We start from the raw sequence: 20,256 nt of genomic DNA on the forward strand, positions 1-20,256 counted from the left end.
ATTTGAGTGTAAAGTAATGCACTGCTCGTTTGTATTATTTTTACACCTTAGTAAAGTTGCTTCCCCTTCTGTAGTTTTCATAGTGCACTGTTTAAAAATAAGATTGGGCATGACAGTTATTATTATTTGTGCCGTGGTAAAAACAGAAGGTAGTGAAGTTCCTCAAAATCAGACACTTGGTTATTTGTACACTCAGAGTCTCATATTACAAACAAACTATTGTTGTGTACTATTGTTGGACCATGGTATTTGGTACTTGTACCATGTAAAAGAATGTTTTTGAACGTGGCAACATTCTCCTGCAATTTTCCTGATCCACTAATACACAGTGGAGCAAAATCACTACTGAAACCTGCCAGCAGGTGTGAGATGAAGTTTCCACTAATTTTTTCAAGTAATTTGTCTGTCCAGACCGAAACCGGAGCAGGGCTACTCAAGGCTACTGGTCAAAAGTTTGGAATAATTAAGATTTTTTTTTTATGTTTTTGAAAGAAATTTCTTACACTTACCAGTTCTGCATTTATTTGATTAAAATACAGTAAAAATAATACTGTGGAATATTATTATAATTTAAAAGTACTGTTTATTACTTTAATTATTTTAAAATGTAATTTATTCCTTTGATGGCAAAGCTGAATTTTCAGCATCATTCTTCAGTGTCACATGATCTTTCAAAATCATTCTAAAATGCTGATTTGGTGCTCAATTATTATAAAAAATGATCAATGTTTAATTATTAATAATGAATCATAGTATTATGTTGAAAACAGTTTTTGATGCTTATTGTTTTTGTGGAAATCGTTATAGATTTTTTTTTTTTTTCAGGATTCTTTGATGAATAGAAAAGTTTAAAATGAACAGCATTTATTTGAAATAGGAATCTTTTGTAACATTATCAGTGTTTTTTTCTGTCCCAGTGATTTTTTTTTTTACTTTTTAATGGTAGCTTTAATGGTATTAGGCAGCATAACTGTTTTTAATATTGATTATAATAATAAATGTTGCAAATCAGCATATTCGTGTGATTTCTGAAGGATCATGAGAGATTGTAGACTGGAGTAACGATGCTGAAAATTCAGCTTTGCATCACAGGAATAAATTACATTTAAATATATATTCAAATAGAAAACAGTTCTTTTAAATTGTAATAATATTTTACAATATAACTGTTTTTACTGTATCAAATAAATGCAGAATTGGTGAGCATAAGAGACTTCTTTCAAAAACATTAGTAGATTGCTAGGATATTTTGGGGGATTGCTAGGGAATTGGTATGGTGTTGCTAGGGTATTCTGGGTTGTTGCTATGAAGTTGCTACGCTGCTCTAGGTGGTTTCTAGGGTTTTCAGAAAATGATTAAATGAAATGCAATGCAAGTCAGTTAAAAGTGTCAGTGGATAAGTGTCTGACAAATGCATAAATGTAAATGTAAAGATTAGAAATTAATGTGTGCTTTGTGGTTTCAGGATGCACATGAGCTGGGAATCAACGCTGTGAGGTTCAGTACCAGTTCAAACCTGTTGGCTACAGGAGGAACTGACAGAGTCATCAAACTGTGGGGCATTGAAGCAGGTACATCACAAAACTGATCTAAAAAAAATGATCTTCTGTTTAATTGTCAGCTTTAGCCATAATGACAGGGTTCAGATAGATAGTAACAACCCACATCGAGTGATACTGAATGCTTTTGTCATTATATGTGACTGCCTCTGACCACCAGCAGATGTCAGCACTCTAATATCGAGAGAAAAAAGAAAAAAAAAGTCGGCGTACATTAACCAGAATGTCACATCACCACAATAAAAAAGCAATTTTTGCATGGACAAGCATTACTGTGTGTGGTGCTGTGATGTGCTGTATTATGCAGTTAATAGACAACAGAATTGAGTGAATATTCTCAGGCTTGATGTAACATACTGTGATGTTTCATCCTCACAGGTACTCTTCAGAACAGAGGGACGTTAGATGGAAGTAATGAGGGGATCACCAGCATTGAGTTCGATCCTACGGTATGAACACACATAAATCATTGTGTTTGAATAAATTATACACAGAAAATGAGCAATGTAACAAGGCAACATACTAGAATGCCCCCATTATAATCACTAAAGCTCTCACTCCCTGCATTTTTGCAGTTTTATATATGAGCCCTGCAGTTCAGCACGGCTTACAAATTGTTTACTCTTTGTTGGTTATTGGTTATAAGCATTGTAGTTTTGTTGTGTCGCTTGCCTGTAGTGTATATTGGTTGTTACAGTGCAAGCATTTTGCTTCGGTTTCTTTAGCAGTCATTTCCGTGTGCACTGCAACCAAAACACAGATCTGTGCATCAGACTGCTTCAAATTTGCTCATTAGGACCTGTTGTTGTGATTAATGCCTGCATTTATGTGCACAACAGATGCTTCTGAGATTGGTTGCAATGCTTGTACAACTGCTACAAAAAACATATGAATAAAACTTTGATGCAATAAGAGTATACCCAAATTAAATACTGTAAACAACTATTTCAATAATGTTTTGATGAATTCCAGTTTACTCACCGAACTATTTAGTGCTGGTTTAACTGAATTATGAGTGGTTGTTGTTGTTGTTGCTCTTTATTGGACTTTAGTTCAGGGATTGTTGATTCCAAGGACCCCAAAAGTATGATGATACCCTTCCTAAAATATAAGAGCAGCTATATTTTCATGTATACTCATTATAATGTGCCTTAAAAATAGTATGTGTGCTATAATGTGCACATGTGTGCAGTAGCAATGTGAAACTTCATAGAAAGGTACAACCCCAATTCCAGAAAAGTTGGGTCGTTTTGTGAAATGCCATGAAATCAAGAATATATTATTTCTTCATTCTCTTTAACCTTTATTTAATTGACTAAAGTACAAAGAAAAATTTCCAATGTTTTCACTGGCCAACTTAATTTTTATTTTGTAAATATAAACAAATTTTGATGGCTGCAACACACTCCAAAAAAGTTGGGAAACCACGCTGTTGCAGCACATGCAGAATGAGACCTGGCATTGTCTTGATCTAATAACCATGGACTTCCCTTGAAAGACGTCATCTTGATGGCAGTATATGTCTCTGTACAATTCCAATATATGCCTCCATGTCAATGGTACCTTTGCACATATTCCAGTCACCCATGTTGTTTGCTCTGCTGCACCCCCATACCATGAGAGACATTTGCTTTTGCATCTGTCGCTGGTGAAAGTCTGGATGGTCCCTTTGGTCTTTGGGACTGAGAACTCGACGTCCATTTTACATCAAAATTACAAAATACATTTAAGTTGGTCAGTGAAAACTTTTATTTGTACTTTAGTTATTTAAATAAATGTTAAAGAGAATGAACAAATCACAGATTCTTGATTTTATTGCATTTTGCAAAACGCCCCCGAACCTTTCTGGAATTGGGGTTGTAGGATAAATGCTGCTACAAGGTAAAAAAAAAGAAAAGAAAAGGAGAACACTGTAGCAGATCTAGACAGGTGGTGCTGGGGAGGAGGAAGGCTAAAGAAGATTCTCATGGCATGCAGTAATGAGCTGTACCTGGTTGGGACGGGAATTACATAGATAGGAAAGAGAGATTGTTTGGCTACACTGCCGGCTTGGGAGAACCAATCTGCAACTCTGAAAAGAAAACCCCTGCTTTATGGCGCTTTTCCACTGCATGGTACAGCACGGTACGGCTCGGTACGGTTCACTTTTGGGAGGTTTTCCACTGGGTACAGTACCTGGTACTTTTTTTAGTACCACCTCGGTTGAGGTTCCAAGTGAACCGTACCGTTACCAAAACGTGATGTGTAAACTCTGCTGATCACTGATTGGCCGGAGAGAATCCTCACTACCTGTGTCACTGAACTTGCGACACAAACACAAAGGAACCGCTAGATGTAAATCAGCACAGCCAGAGAAGGATCGAACGCAACTGTTTTGAACGGACCTTGATGGGGCGACGCGGAATGAAAACGTTTTTCAGGAGTCGCTGCAGTATAGGCGGCGCAACTAACGACATGTGAATAATCCCGCCCACTCTAAAGCGATACTAAACTGCAGTGGAAACGCAAACCGAGCCGTGCCGTACTGAGCCGAGTCGTACCACGCAGTGGAAAAGCGCCATTAGATGATCTGAAGAACATTCCAAATGACTCCACTGAGTCATTGCTAATTAGCACGTACCAATGAGCTGTCCATAAGAGCCCTCGGCCACTGAAGGATCTTTACAAGTAATATAAGGAGACTGTTCCTGTAAGGCTGTTGAGTTGATTATGCTGTGGTTACTGCTCTAATGCATTGTGGGATGTGTCACTGTGCTTTTCCATCAGGGCACTCGGATTTTAGCTGCGTCATATGACAAGTCTGCTCTATTTTGGAGGCTAGAGGACAGCGTTCCCAAGGTAACAGAGCTTACCTCTCGCCCATCCAAACCTCCCGTGCGCTAGTCTGTCTCTCTGAATCACTCTAGAGCATCAACAGATGAGACAGACCAGTATGAACCATGTTAAAGATGTTTATTCCTGTGCCTGCTTAGATTGCATTGTGTTTTACTTGACAGTGAGGCATGGGAGAGTTTTATAGGGCGGAATCAGCTTAACACATAATTTTTGAGGCAAACAGGACGGATATGGGTCATTCTTACTATGCAGTATTTTTATGGCCCATCATATTTGTCTTAATATATTGGATAAAATCTCACAATTTTGAACGATGAAAATCACATTAGGAAACGTAACAATTAAGTGAACATGGGTGAATTTCTAAAAAGGCATCTGCAATCATGATACTTTTATAGAAATACTTGAATTAGAACTCAGCATTTAAATTTTTTATAAGGTACAAAGTTCAAAAGGTTTGGCATAACAGGAATGACCCATATATCATATAAAAATGTGTCTGAAAATTTACTAGCATGACAGAAAGGGAGGACAATAAAGAGGACAGAAAAAAGCAAACACGAAGAATAATGTTTTCATTTTCATTCATTTTAAGAAATTGTCATAAACACCAATTGTCATAAACATGTCACAGAAAGAGTATATCCTTCAGTAAAATGCTCATGCTTATTAAGTATCCAGATAAAAAGACACAGTTGCTCTGCTCAAAACCAATTTGGCAAGCTGAATATGAGAGGAGACTAAGACACAATTGATCATTGAATATTTCATCCCTATGTGCGAGTGTGTGTGTGTGTGTGCGTGTGTGAGAGAGAGAGAGAGAGAGAGAGAGAGAGAGCAGGAGAGACAGAGAGAGAAAGTAAATGTTTGGATGAATTTCTTAGAAATTATGTCTGGGTCACATTTTACCCCCGAATCTAAAGAATATATATATATACTACCATTCAAAAGTGGGGTCAGTAGTTTTTTTTTTAGAGATTTTAATACTTTATTTTAATACTGTTCTTGATGGGTTTAGAGAGATTCAGCCTCTCATTAAAAGTATGTCTATTGTTTTTCTAGCTTACATTGACTGGTCATTCTCGTAAAGTGACAGCAGCCAGATTTAAATACAGTCAGAGGCAGGTGGTCACGGGCAGTGCGGACAGGACTGTGAAGATATGGGACCTCCAGCGAGCTGCGTGTATGTGTCACAAAAATATGCAACAAATCACGCATCAATTAACTAACAATGAGCACATTTTGCAACTGTCTGCAACATATTAGCACAGATCAGTAATATCCATATTTTTCTCACTGTACTACTCACAGGCATACAAACCATTGAGGTTTTGTCTTTCTGTAGTGATGTTGTGTGCTCCGAGTACCTTATCATCAGCAGCCATTATGACAGAAAAATACGGTTTTGGGACAGCAGGTAAGATTAAGAACAGGGCAATTCCAACACCACCCACTGCGTACACATCTACAGTATCTGACAACATAAAAACTCATCTTAATAAATGTTTATGAAATGTTAACATCTATTTAGTGTGACATAGCCAGACTTTGACTATGTGTATAAAGTGTGGTTCACATTGAGGCTTTTGCTTCGCATGACAGAAATCCCTCTATCCAATTTTAAACAGACTGTTCAAATAGCATGTGTAAATGGCCAGATCTGATTCTGTTCAGAGTGCACTCACTTTTTGCTTGCATGTCCGCAGAAGTAGGTTTACCATGTGCGAGACTTCAGCATTGGATGTTTTACCATTTATGATGTTTTCAATTATGAACTCAGTATTCACATTTGAACACATTCATCACAGACAACAGTGGAATTCAGGAATTCTTATTTTACATCTCACAAGTTCTGTCTTATTTTTTCTGGTATCAAAATCCATCTTAAAGGTCCCATGGCATGAAAATTTCACTTTATGAGGTTTTTTAACATTAATATAAGTTCCCCTAGCCTGCCTATGGTCCCCCAGTGGCTAGAAATGGCGATAGGTGTAAACCGAGCCCTGGGTATCCTGCTTTGCCTTTGAGAAAATGAAAGCTCAGATGGCCCAATCTGGAATCTTCCCTTTATGTCGTCATACGGGGAAAGGTTACCTCCCCTTTCTCTGCTTTGCCCGCCCAGAGAATTTGGCCCGCCCATGAGAAAATGAGCTACTACCGTGCGAGGCGAGCGCAATATTTTTTTTTCCTCGAGAGACATCATGGCTTGCAAACGAGCGAAGCATGGCAGTTGCCCCGCCTCTCTCCTCCTCATTAGCATTTAAAGCTACAGACACAGAAATGGCACGTCCTAAGGAAAGCTCATTGTGGGACTGGCTCGTAGTGGCTGAAATTCTGCACCAAGGCTGAATTTCGGGAAAGAGACTTCAGATAAAGTACTAGGGACCACTTAGGCCTATATAAAAGTATCCAAAAAGCAGCATGTCATGGGACCTTTAATATATCTGCTTGGATCACTCAAACTACATTTAGAGGGTGTTGAAAACATGTGACCCCACATCATCTGTGGTGTAAACATTGTAATATTATTCTGTTATAAGCACTTGTTATCAGATCACCTGAGACGGATATTGATACTACTGTATGTGTAAACAGGGCCTAAGTCTGCTTGTGTACACAGACCAGCTATTAAAAATATTTCTGGTCCAAAAGTAATAGCCTTAAAATTTATAGCTGAAGGTGGATTTGTTAAACAAGCGGTTTAATGGCTTTGTAGCAATGTAAAACCTTGAACATTTCACATCATAAATGTGTTGATCACTGTAGTGCATTTCACAGCAACCGTCCAGGTTTCCAGAACTGACTTGAGAGTAGTTGGCGCAATTAAATCTGATTAATGAACCCAGCTGACAGTGCTTGAACTGGCACTGCTCTCTGTCTGTCACCGCACGTCTGGCTAGTGTGATGACCTAAAACAGTGTAGCCTCAGGTGTGTGTTGATTCACTGCTGGCAAGAGACGGCTTGTTTACGCTTTTGTGGTAATGTGCGAGGTTGGTTTCTCCACAGGCCCGGTTGTGCAGACAGAACCTCTTCCACACGTGTTGACAGTTGACCCTCAAAGGTGTTTGTGCTGCTCTGCATGGATTTAATTTTCCAGATGTGATTTTTTTCTTTAGGCTAAAAGTTTTTATGCTTTACGTTCAGTTTAGGACATGACTGTCCTCTTTTTTTTTTTCTTTTTTTTTTTTTACGTTTAATCAACTTAAAATCATAACTGCAACATGATTCAAGTAACATGCTCTAACATACTAAAAACCTGCAAAACCATCTAGTTAAAAAAATAAATGATCTAGTTTTCATGCCATTTGGGCAAGTTTTAGGTCAGTTAAAGGTAAAAAAAGTCATGAAAAAAATGTAATCAAAGTTGGCACACCATGCTCCACAGATAATTAAGCAGTTTTCCCTTCACAATTCTCATATATTTTGTATAATACAGTATTTTCATATACAGAAAAATGTATTTATATGTAAATATATAAATATATCCATAAATGAATATAAGGTTATAAAAGGGTCGCAATGCAAATAATTTAAATTATCCTAACATTTATTTTTGATTTTAGGGAGCAAGTGACATTGACCTGTTATTGACCTTTAAAGATGAACAAAATGGTTTGAAGAGAGAAAAAGTTTTATGAAAAAATCTATATTGATAAAAAAATTATAATAATCAAGGCAATAAAAAAAAAATAAAAAAAACCTTGGCATCAACCAATGTTTAGATTATCCATTACAAGTAATTACTCTTAAATATTCAGATTAATTTTAGGAATATTAATTTGGATTAATAAAGGAAGTTGCACCATGTCCTTACCAGCCGCAACTGCCGTTCACTTGCATCCTGCTGGATAGTTCATATTGAAATCTCACTGGTCTGAAATCCCACTCCAGATGGCAGTAAAAACTTTTTTTTCTGAATGACTGTGATTGTGTCGTGCAGAACTTTTTCTTTCAATGTGGACAGACAAACTACTTAATGGAAACTTTGCATCAGTTTTTGAACTATTTTTCCAAATAACTAATACTATTGATCCAATTTTCTGACAAATACAGTTGAAAACTCATAACGGCATAATAGCCTGTAACACCACAAACACATCGACTCTGCAAAATGTGACGCCACATGACAAAACCACATTGCTCATTATAATTAATGGTTTACTCTGAAAGTGACGTGACGTCTAGTCATTACCTAGAAATTACATGCAAACCATGACAGTAGACAAGCTTGACAACAACAACAAATATTACTTTGCATGACAAAAAAAAACACACGCAAGAATTGAGCTACCGTTCTGGGGTGTGTTTCCCGTACAACGACGTAACTCACTGATTAACCACCATGGTACGATGCATCGTTGTGGTAACTAACTAGCCAGTCACGACTGTTTCCCGAACACGATCGCATATCCGTCGTTTGAACCACATTAGTTCAACAATTTAGGGACATTTTTAATGACGTCACACGCATGTGGTGGAGTAATAACTTCTGCTAATTAATTGATTCGAGATTTCTGAAATGCTGCTGTATTGAACGTGACACCCGATTACTAATTTACTATGTTTTGTTCCCTGTCATTTTGCTTTATTTGATGTTTGATTCATCGCGGGTTCCTTCTTACGTCATACTCCGGGGTTCCCTTAGGCATTTATGCACATGCGCACTCTTCAAAAACGGCACTTATTGAGGCGCTAAAATTTATAGATTAAAATGTATATATATATATTTAAATTGAATTGAAGATTTAGATTGTACTGCATGTTAGTTTGCTTATTGTGCCCAAAAGCACAATTTATTTATTAACAAAAAACTATGCTTCTAACCACAGCTCGAGACTTGTAGTTCCAACCACGTAAGTTTGCGACGCTGTTTGCGAATGTTCGTTTGAACTGTGGTTTCGGGAAACACTGAATCGTTGAACTATGTTGGTAACGACGGAACTTGCGTCCATAGTTGGCAAACGCACCAACTATGTTTCCTTTTGGGAAACGCACCCCTGGAAGAGTAATTGACATGTAGCTGTAACATAATTACTTATTTTTATAATATGTTTAAAAGTAGCATTCACAAGCAACAACAGCATCTTATGGTAAAACACTACAGGCAAAACCATTGGTTTTACATGCACTGCTGATTTTTGAGCTCTTTTGCTTCCATAACACAAGACTAGTGGAAAGAAAATATCCAAAATATGCATTTGAATGTTTATTTTATTTTACTTTTTACTGCATTCCATTGCATCTGTAGATTTCAATTATAATACATTTTTTCAAAAAAAATTTTTATTTGATTTTATTTTCTCCTGCATTGAGGCTGAAATCTCCACTTTAGTAGCATTTATAGTTTTGTTCCTATCCTATCTCCTATCTTGCCTTGTTTGCTCATTAAACATTTCAGAACACTTGTAACACAAAACAGTTGTCTTAATGTACTGTGATCAATCAGCTGTGGAAGTATGGTGATATCTATCAGCTAAAAATTTTACCCTGTGCACCTGTGGTGTCTTGCCTTAAACAACAACAGCAAAAATGTGTCTCTGATTGAATACAGTGATGCCGTAACCACAGCTTACATCATTCACTACTAAATATTAATGGTGTTGCATAAATCTTATGTCACACTGGAGCTGGTCAAGTTTTCTTGAATAAGGCTGCTTTGGAAATCACCTCGTAATGGTCGAAGCGACCCTGTAATAATACACCTCATTTGTTGCATAACCCTCCTTATTCAGAACCTCGGTGGGTTTCGATTGCTCTGTTTGGATAAGAGATGTAAAATAATAGCACCAAGGATGTTAGTCCAGCAAAGTTCTGGACTAACTCTAGGCCACAAAGCTTCACGGCGAACGCACGAAGCTGACAATATAGATGACGCCACCTAGAAAAAGAGACATTATTTACACCACGTCTTAGTCCTTGACATCTCTCATTCACTCCCAGCAACCACAGCTTTCAGCTGCCAAGGAGCCGACGGCTCGCTTGTCTCCTAGCAACCGTCAGCCCACATAATTGTCTCTCCTCTCATCTTCTTGTAATGGGATTTGTGCTGTATTATGACATTTGCGTTTTTCTCCATGCAACGCTTTAACCATTTTTGATTCTTTTGGAAAAGAAGAGTTACTTTCAAGTGGCAATTTAATGCCGGACGCATTCACTAAACATCTCTTGTATGATATGCATGCACAATATGCGTGTCGCTTTAAGAGGCAATAAACACTCGAGCCTGTCTCTGTGATTGAAATTCAAATCATTGTCATGCGCAACGTTCAGAAAAAACAAGGCTTATCTGGTTTAGCGAGTGACACCCTGGATGTCATAAATGTTAAATGCCTTGAGATTCACAATCTTTCCCCTCGTCCTTGTCCAGATGATAGCTTGTTAGTATATAAATGGAAACAGCAGACTTTAACCTCAGGCTGCACATCTGCAGTTGCCTTTCTTGTCTTGTTAAGTACATCACTCATAGTGTAATGAGACAAACTAGCATCAGTCTCCTTAACCTCGATGGAGAGCTGCACTTGTCAGATTTCAGACTTTCAGATGGGCTTTAAGCATCATGGTGCTTAATCTGTCCTAATATACAATACATAAATAATATGAGGTCAGACGGCAATAATGACAAATAGTGGCACTTTTCCTGAACAGGGTTCACTGTGGCATCCCGTTACATTTTTAAAAGCAATTAAGACACAAATCCCCTTTTTTATTGATAGCTAGTAGATATCTTATAGGGTTAGTTCACCCAAAAATGAAAATTCTGTCATTAATTACTCACCCTTGTGTTGTTCCAAACCCGTAAGACCTTCGTTCATTTCCGGAACACAATTTAAGATATTTTTGATGAAATATGAGGGCTCTCTGACCCTCCCATAGACAGCAAGGTAACTACCACGTTCAAGGTCCAGAAAAGTACCAAGATGATCGACAAAGTAGTCCGTGTGACATCAGTGGTTCAACTGTAAAGTTACGAAGCTACGAGAATACTTTTTTGCGCAAAGAAAACAAAAATAACGACTTTATTCCACATTTTCGTCTCTACTGCGTCACTTTGGACGCGCGTTCAGGACAGTACCATGACACGAGCGTGTGGCGGCGCTGACTCAGATCCGGCGTGATGACTTCATTACGCTGGATCTGGGTCAGAGTAGAGACGAAATTGTGGAATAAAGTCGTTATTTTTGTTTTCTTTGTGCAAAAAAGTATTCTCGTAGCTTCGTAACTTTACAGTTGAACCACTGATGTCACACGGACTACTTTGTCGATTATCTTGGTACTTTTCTGGACCTTGAACGTGGTAGTTACCTTGCTGTCTATTGGGAGGGTCAGAGAGCCCTCAGATTTCATCAAAAATGTCTTAAATTGTGTTCCGGAAATGAACGAAGGTCTTACGGGTTTGGAACAACACGAGGGTGAGTAATTAATGACAGAATTTTCATTTTTGGGTGAACTAACCCTTTAAGCTACTATCTATTAGAACTATTATTGAACATAAAATGAACAGCATGAAAAGTAGGTAGTTTTAAACACATCAAATGCCTTCACAAGTTTCTTTAATGGGTTCTGTAATTACATCCTGTAATTAATTAACATTTAAATTTGTAATCATAAATATATTCTTCATATTGAATCTCCAAATTATTCTAGAAACAACATAAGGGGCTTTTCGCACCAGAGGAACACTTTTTATTGTTCCTATAACTATTAGCGGAAGTACCCACTTTTTGGCCCGTTCGCACCACAGGAACTGGGAATGATTGTAGTTCTAAGAATGCCTTTTGGGGGAACTAAATTAGCTCCTACATCAGAGTAGGGTCTAACCCTGTGCAATAGGAACTAGCAGTGATGTAAGTGTACGCTGATTGGTCGAACACATGGCATATGCCACTGGCACTCTCATTTTTAAAAAGCTGTGTAAACAAAGTTTACATATACTTACTCCACGAACATGGAAAACAGCAATAGATGGACTGATGCCAAAGCTCAGGCACTTTTCCGTCCTGCATTCTCCAGTTGTTGACATTGTAATGCCGCTCTTAAATGACGTTTGCTGTCAGCCGGCTTGCGTCACCTCAAAGTTCATTCTGGCGGTTGTGAATGCAACCAGGAAAATGGCCCTAAGGGAAAATTTAGTTCTTGGGGTGGCTACTTCCTATAAAGACAGTAATTTAAATATATCATATTTTAAATAATTGTTTAATGGCATATTTTAACTAAATACTATAAAGGCCAGTATCACCTATACCAATACAAATACTGATGCGTCCATTAAATAGATTACTTTAAAATGAGTAATTACAGCTATTCAGCATTACAGTATAATTGAGAGTCGGGCTTAAACTGCAAATTATCAGATTTTTTTTTTATTTGTCATTTATTAACAATTACAGAACATGAAAAATATTATAACACCTTTTAATGAAAAGTGAAAATACAATCCTTCAGGAATTAAAAAAAAGGCTTGCTGTGTTAATTGGAATTAATTATCACATTAAACAGCAAATATTAATTGCAGAAATTAATGTGATATTATTCCTAGCCCTAAAAATAAATAAAAGCAATAAAATAAACAGTTCTAAAAAAAAAAGTCATGTTTACCTGATAGCTGTTTTAGTGCTCAGTTACACTAATATGAAGGCAAAATGAAGTTTGATTAGTCAATCCATGTGTGTATTCCGTAGGGCAGGGAACTGCACACAGGAAGTGCCTCTTCAGGGCAGAGTGACATCACTGGACCTCTGCCCCAACCACAGGCAGCTGCTCAGCTGCTCCAGAGATGACATCCTGCAGCTGGTTGACCTGAGAAAGAGTAACGACAGGGTGGCCTTCAGGTAGAAACAAACACACCGACGGGGTTAGGCACAGGTGGCAGGGTATTTTTAACAGCGTAATATACAGAAACAGATTTTATGCAGGGTTAAAAATTAACACTTGCTGAACAATAAATAGAGTAAAACCTGCCAAGCAATGAAACACCCTGCCATCTGGCCAGTAAGTTAATTAGGAATGGCAACATGTTTTAATTCAAAATCTAAGAACAATCAGTGATGAAGAGTTCCTGTAGTTCAGCGAGTTGAGCATGGCACTGCCAAGTCAGCATAGCAGGGTGGGTGATGTATATATTGCCCTTAATGTATAATATGATATGATAAGGACTGGAGTGATCCTCAAAACTGATTAAATAAACATCTACTCAAAATGTATTTCATAAATGTAAATAAATACTCCTTTATGTTGATTCTGCATTAATTTGGGAAGGCGGCATGTAAACATATGATAACAATGACCAGTGAGCAACTATTTTTATTTATTTATTTTTAAATGTATATAAACTACATATTTACATATATGTGTGTGTGTATATATATACAGGTGCATCTCAATAAATTAGAATGTCGTGGAAAAGTTCATTTATTTCAGTAATTCAACTCAAATTGTGAAACTCGTGTATTAAATAAATTCAATGCACACAGACTGAAGTAGTTTAAGTCTTATACTTTTATACAGTAAGGACACATTAAATAAAATTAATACTTTTTCATTCAATAAAAAAGTATTCATTATTAAATACTGAAATATGATAATACTTTTATTCATAAAAATACATTTGACTGATCAAAGGTGACAGTAAAGTCTTTTGCATTGTTACAAAATCTATTTAGAATCAGTACTTGTTTTTTTCTGAATAAAAACAGTTATATTCTAAAATAGCGTTACAATTAAAAAAAAAAAACTCTCTCTCTCTCTCTCTCTCTCTCTCTCTCGATAATCTCAAAAAATTGAAAACAGTTATTTTAAATGGTAATCCTATTTTATAATATTACTGTTTTTTTTTTCCAGAAAAATCTTCCTGATTCCAAATTTTTGAAGGGTAGTGTATATATGTTATATACACATGGCAGGTGACGGATGACAGAGGCAATTTTCTAAATACAGACAGCTTTGTTATGATATACAATGAGTGTTTTTTTCTTTTCTTTTTAAATTATGGACTGAAATTACAGACTGATTTAAAAAGCCACTGCAAAGACTTTGGAACAAGCTCGCAATGTTTATTAAAGGCCCAAGAGACAAAGAAATGAATTTGTTATTTAAACCATCAATCATGCATATTCAATACCCCGACACCAATGACAGAGCAGCTCCCTTCAGCATTATCCTTTGTTTTAAAGCAAGTCAAATGCAATAACAGGGAAACTTGTTATATAGACAGAACATGGCCTGAGGCATTTAAAAAGTATGTTTATATCAAACTGTATGAGCACTCTGATTAGTTTTGTTGTTCCTTTTACAGAAGACTCAAGAATTTCTCTCTTTTTCTTGGTTGTTTCAGAGCAGAGGGCTTCAAATGTGGAAGTGACAGCACCAAGGCCATTTTCAGGTGAGTGAAACCAAACAGGACACTACGTGCCATCGTTAGCCATCCATCAATACTGAGTGCAGACCACTGTCTGTGCTAGGTCTGTGCTAGGTCTCATTCGAGATGGCATGCGGTGTGATGCTTACAACCCCTGAAACGTACTGCTGTACTGTGCTTCTGGCATCTACACCAACCCTGATTTGCAGTCTTGACTTTTTTTCTTAGTCTTTGGAGAGGTCATGTGGATTTACTCGTAGATGGAAAATCCAATTCTGCTAGCGTAATGAACAGAGAAGGGCTCTGACCCCCTGAGTAAAGATAGCTGGCGAGATGGATTTCATTTGTTACTCTTGTCACTTTCTAGTTTCAGCAGGAGTCACGTCTCATTTTCTCTCAGGTCAAAGTCTGGATTCATCTGGCCGTGCAGTTGCATAATATTTTTGGGTCAATCTCACAAAACGTGTGCAGGTCATATTTCACCTCAAAAAAAAAAAAAAAAAAGGAAAGGTTTTACAAGATTATTTTAATAAATTATTAAATAAATAAACCTATGTTTTAGAATAATTGTATTGTGTGACATTATTTTCATTCAATTAAAGTACACTCATCATCTACCAAATAATTACTAGATTTTTAAAATTCAATTTAAATGTATTTATTATAGTATATTATTTATTTACACTACTGTTCAAAAGTTTACTGTCAGTACGATTTTTGAATGTTTTTGAAAGAAGACTTTTATGCTCACCAAGACTGCATTTATTTGAACCAAAAATAAATTTAAACAGTAATACTGTGAATTTTTTTTATAAATTTTTGTATAAAATATTTTAAAATGTCATTAATTCCATTTATTTATTCATCATCATTACTCCAGCCTTCAACGTCACATGATCCTTCAGAAATCATTCTAATATGCTGATTTGATGCTCAAGTAATATTTCTGATTATTATCAATGTTAAAAACAGTTGTGCTGCTTAATATTTTTGTGGAGATCATGGATTCTTCATCATGGAAATATCAAAAGAACACCATTTATTTGAAATCTAAATTATTATTTTTTTAAGATTATAAATGTCTTTACTGTCATTTGGATTTTAAATGTCATTTCTGAATAAAAGTATCAATTTATTTAAAAACAAAAAACTTTAATAAACTTAACAACTACCTTACTAACTATTTATTTATTTTAATAAAATTAGAAGTTTATTCAGGGAAAACTCTTCGTTAATAATGAAGATGTGATCCCTATTTTAAAGGGGTCATATGATGCTGCTAAAAAGAACATTATGTTGTGTATTTGGTGTAATGAAATGTGTTTATGTGGTTTAAGGTTAAAAAAACACATTATTTTCCACATACTGTACATTATTGTTTCTCCTCTATGCCCCGGCTTTCTGAAACGCGTCGATTTTTACAAAGCTCATCGTTCTGAAAAGCAAGGTGTGCTGTGATTGGCCAGCTATCCAGTGCGTTATGATTGGCCGAATACCTCAAGCGTGTGACGGAAATGTTACGCCCCTACCATACTGTGATGATGCCCTGTCAGGCCGGAGCGATGATTCAAAAACATGAAAACCCATTATAAACGAGGCATTCGTTGCATCCAGTGGGGACATAATTACGGATTATAATGATTTACGGATTATAATGACTTTCATTATAATGAATCCGGACATTAAGGTTTGGATGGACAATAATTTCCTTCAACTAAATCAGAAAAAGACTGAAGTTATGTTGTTTGGCCCTTCACACCTTTTAAATAATCTAAGTTCTACCCTGGGCCCCCTTCAAGAAAACATCCGCGATAAAGTAAAAAATCTGGGAGTTACCCTTGACCCTGAGACAAACAAATCAATTCTGTAGTTAGAGCCAGTTTTCTGCCATATGACCCCTTTAAAGTATTATCAAATTCTTTACATATATAAAATAAAATATATTGGAAGTTTATTGAAACATATTGAAACAGCCATTATATTGTTTGTTTGAGAGTGTAGAGAGACTGGATTTCATTGCACTGCTTAATGACTGGACAGTTTCTGTTTCCATCTCCATGGCAACAGCAACTTCTCTGGTTGCTGAATCTGTCTTCTTAATTATGGCTAGTGTAGTTCTTCAGTTATGTAAACGTGAAATCACACTAGCATTTGGCTCCTCCAGAAATTTCACAGTAATTTTCTTTATTGAAAATATGATTCTTATTTTGCTCTTTAGACTCGATATCATTGCCACATTTGTTTGTTGAGTATGAATTTACAGAAGAGGCTTATATAACAGCGTAAGATGCTGTATTAAAGAATCAGACAGATGCTTGCAATTTCTAGCCTAAAAATGGAGAGCTTTTTTCCAGATGTATTTTCAATAATCCTAGAGCCATGCAGACTCTATATCCTTATGCGCAGTCTGACCCTGCAATTTTCTCAGCATTGTTAGAAAGTAAATGCAACACGCTCCATATGATGTGAGATGAGAAACGAGTCTTTTTAGCACCTCCCTGCATAGGCATATACAGTTTCCATGGAGACAGCGAGGCCAGAACGCACTGTGGATTTTTTCACAAATGGATCTGGCACGAGCACTTGAAAGGGGAGAGAGAGTCACAAGCAGGAACCTAATGGTCTTCTAAGATGGCATGCTCAACAGATTTGAAACGCTCTACGTTGGTTTCAGCTCTGACTCATAGGCGCCGTCCACCATCTTATTTCTTTCTTTTGTCATTGTGCGTGTGGCATTGCGATCACACACTCTGAGGTATACATTTGATGCCACGTCTAATTTGTCCAAAATAAGGTCTTCGAAGGCAGCATAATTTCAGCATGAAATAAAAAAGCTACTCTTCCTTAAAATGCAGTCTTGCAGTTTTGTTAACTTGGTTTAGGAACAGACTGAACAGATATGGCTTGTATAGGTCCCTGACATTTCAGTGCGTTTTATATAAGATCACTTGCCCGAGGGATCTATACGGCAAGAGAGGATCAGTTCCACAGAGTAATGTGTTTTGGTCTGTAGTCATCAGTCACAATGGTCGGTTTCTCTCTCTTTCAGTCCGGATGGCAGCTTCCTGGCAGCTGGCTCTGCAGACGGTGCCATCTACATATGGAATGTGAACACAGGAAACTTGGAAAAACGGCTTCCTGGCATGCACAGGTAACTCAGGGATGGGCCACCATGGACAACCAATCGGGTGCATTTCCTAAAAGTATTGATTGCAAACTACGATTTCAGGTTTTGTCATTACCAACGTAGTTCAATGATTCTGTGTTTTCCAAAACCATAGTTCCAACGAACATTGTGTTTGAACTACAACAGTTTCTTGTGGACTAGCCAACATTCAGTACAACCTATATACAGTATGTCATTCCACATTTTCATTCTACATCTTTTACTGTGTAAAAACAATGAAAGCACCATCTCTGAAGAATGCACAAAATGTGCTCTAGAGCTCTGGCGGAACGTAATACGGAACCTGCAATTGAATCAAGTATCTGAAAATGAAGTGAACCAATGGTGAAATCTGTCCTTAGATTCCATGTTCAATATTTACAGCAATAATCTGACATTAATTCGAACTCAAACCAAATTTATACTCCACCACCATTGTGATGTCATTTACTACAGTTCTATATTCTTGAACCAGTGTGGTTTGAATGACAGTTGTGCCTATGGTTTCGGGAAAGAGTCATGACAAGCTAGTTAATTTCTCTAATGATTCGTTGTATTATGCAGTGACAGTTCAGTAAAGCTTGATGGATAAAATGGTGGATGGGCATGGCAACAAGACTTCTCCGTTCACTGATTTGATTGGCTATTTGGGTTGACAAACCTATTGTAATCAACCCTCTACATTGCGAGTAAATCACTCGCATATGCGACTAAATCTTCACTCTGGGCGACTACATGATGTCTAATATTAGCCAATGGCTAATAAATTCTCAGATTTTACTCGCCAGTGTGGGAGTTAGAGGCTAAGTATAAGTTTAGCACAGATATATTTTCACTCACTGAACTCTGACTGAGCGCTTCAGAGTTTCATTCTCTTTCAAGCGATCAGTGCTATTTTTCAGTTCATCTGAATGGATGCGCAGCGCACCTGTATTTGGCGTACCGTAAACTGTAGTGTAAAGGCACACGACTCGCCGTCGCTTTGTCTCACACACACGCAAAGAGAGAGACAGAGCGAGAGAGTCTTACATAACATGTAGAATAAACGCGCTACATGTAAACAATATACTTTGTTGTATTTTCCTGTCAAAATAACAGCGTTCCTTTGGAATTCTTCAGCTTTTAAGAACTGCCGGGTTCTCCGGTAGTGGGCGGAACTAATGCGCGAAGGACAATCTCATTGGCTGGCAATCTCATTATCATCCCTGTTTTGATTTCAGCAAATCAATTCGATCGAACGCAGGCAACGTGATTAATATTCATGAACCCAACAGCTCATTAATCCTTAGTGCGTTTTATATTGTTATTAGTAGAATTCGTAGTAGTATTGCTATCTTATCAGTATCATTATATATTTTTTTCTTTTTTATAGAAACACTAAATGACAAAACAATATCTTAAGCACCACCACCAGTCCTAAGTTCAGTCAACATGACAAATATGCATTCATACATGGTTATTCTAATTACTAAAGTTCTATCATCATATAATGTATATATTAGGGGTGGAACGATACATGTATTCGTACCAAACCGTCACGGTACGGACATCTCTGTTCGGTGCACGAGGCCTTACAACGAATACAGGCAATTCACCCCCAATCCAGAAGGGGGCGCCCGCAGCAGATGTAACTTATCTGAATGCTAAACTATTATATAGGCTTTGTACTTCAGTCGCGTTCCAACGGTGACACATAGGCGGCGCGCTGATGTTTGGTTCACTGTTCATTTTATTTTGATAAAGTACCAACTGCGCTGTTAAGTTAGCAATGCTGGAACTGATGTGTTTTGTTTGTGTGTGTGTGTGTGTGCGTGTGTGTGCGTGTGTGTTCGCGCGCCGGCGCGATCACTTCAACTGTTTCCTTATACCGGCAGCAAAATCAACTTTAAACACTTATTTTCTTATTGTCTTATACATCACTGTATAAAGGTCTGCTTTTATTTGTGTACACTCACAATGAAAACAAAACATTGTGCTTTTGTAAAATAAAGAAAACTAATAGGATGTCACTTTCTGCCATTTGAGTTTCCTTTCTGTGAACAAATTAAACCTGTCACAAAAATGAACTGAAACTCAGCGTATTTTTCCCTTGTTTATCTGTAAACTAAATCAAATATATTTCAAGAATTTATTCCTTGTATGTATAGATGTACTGCAGATTTTATATATATAACAATGTAATAATATTTAGTATTTTCACATCTAGGTGGAAAATATTTTTATTTGTACTACTGCCTGTTCAAAATAAATGAAAAGAAACCGAGCATAGTAGATTTTTTTTTTTCCCTGTTGTACTGAAATCGTATCGAACCGTGACCCCCGAACCAAGGTACGTACCGAA

General features: G+C 37.0%; 1 protein-coding gene across 1 annotated transcript in view; it reads left to right on the top strand.

Moving 5' to 3' along the window:
- The window catches only part of LOC107746253 (autophagy-related protein 16-2-like), a 35,127-nt gene that overhangs the window by 10,749 nt on the left and 4,122 nt on the right, over nucleotides 1-20,256 (top strand). Inside the window, exons 9-16 of the mRNA XM_016560384.1 lie at nucleotides 1,466-1,571; nucleotides 1,938-2,008; nucleotides 4,326-4,397; nucleotides 5,457-5,577; nucleotides 5,706-5,811; nucleotides 13,074-13,223; nucleotides 14,726-14,773; nucleotides 17,799-17,900. Of these exons, the coding sequence (XP_016415870.1) occupies nucleotides 1,466-1,571; nucleotides 1,938-2,008; nucleotides 4,326-4,397; nucleotides 5,457-5,577; nucleotides 5,706-5,811; nucleotides 13,074-13,223; nucleotides 14,726-14,773; nucleotides 17,799-17,900 (776 nt within the window). The remainder of the gene's footprint in view (nucleotides 1-1,465; nucleotides 1,572-1,937; nucleotides 2,009-4,325; nucleotides 4,398-5,456; nucleotides 5,578-5,705; nucleotides 5,812-13,073; nucleotides 13,224-14,725; nucleotides 14,774-17,798; nucleotides 17,901-20,256) is intronic.

The sequence above is a fragment of the Sinocyclocheilus rhinocerous genome, unplaced genomic scaffold (assembly GCF_001515625.1).
Source record: "Sinocyclocheilus rhinocerous isolate Xijiao unplaced genomic scaffold, SAMN03320098_v1.1 scaffold439, whole genome shotgun sequence".
In the NCBI taxonomy this organism is placed as follows: domain Eukaryota; kingdom Metazoa; phylum Chordata; class Actinopteri; order Cypriniformes; family Cyprinidae; genus Sinocyclocheilus; species Sinocyclocheilus rhinocerous.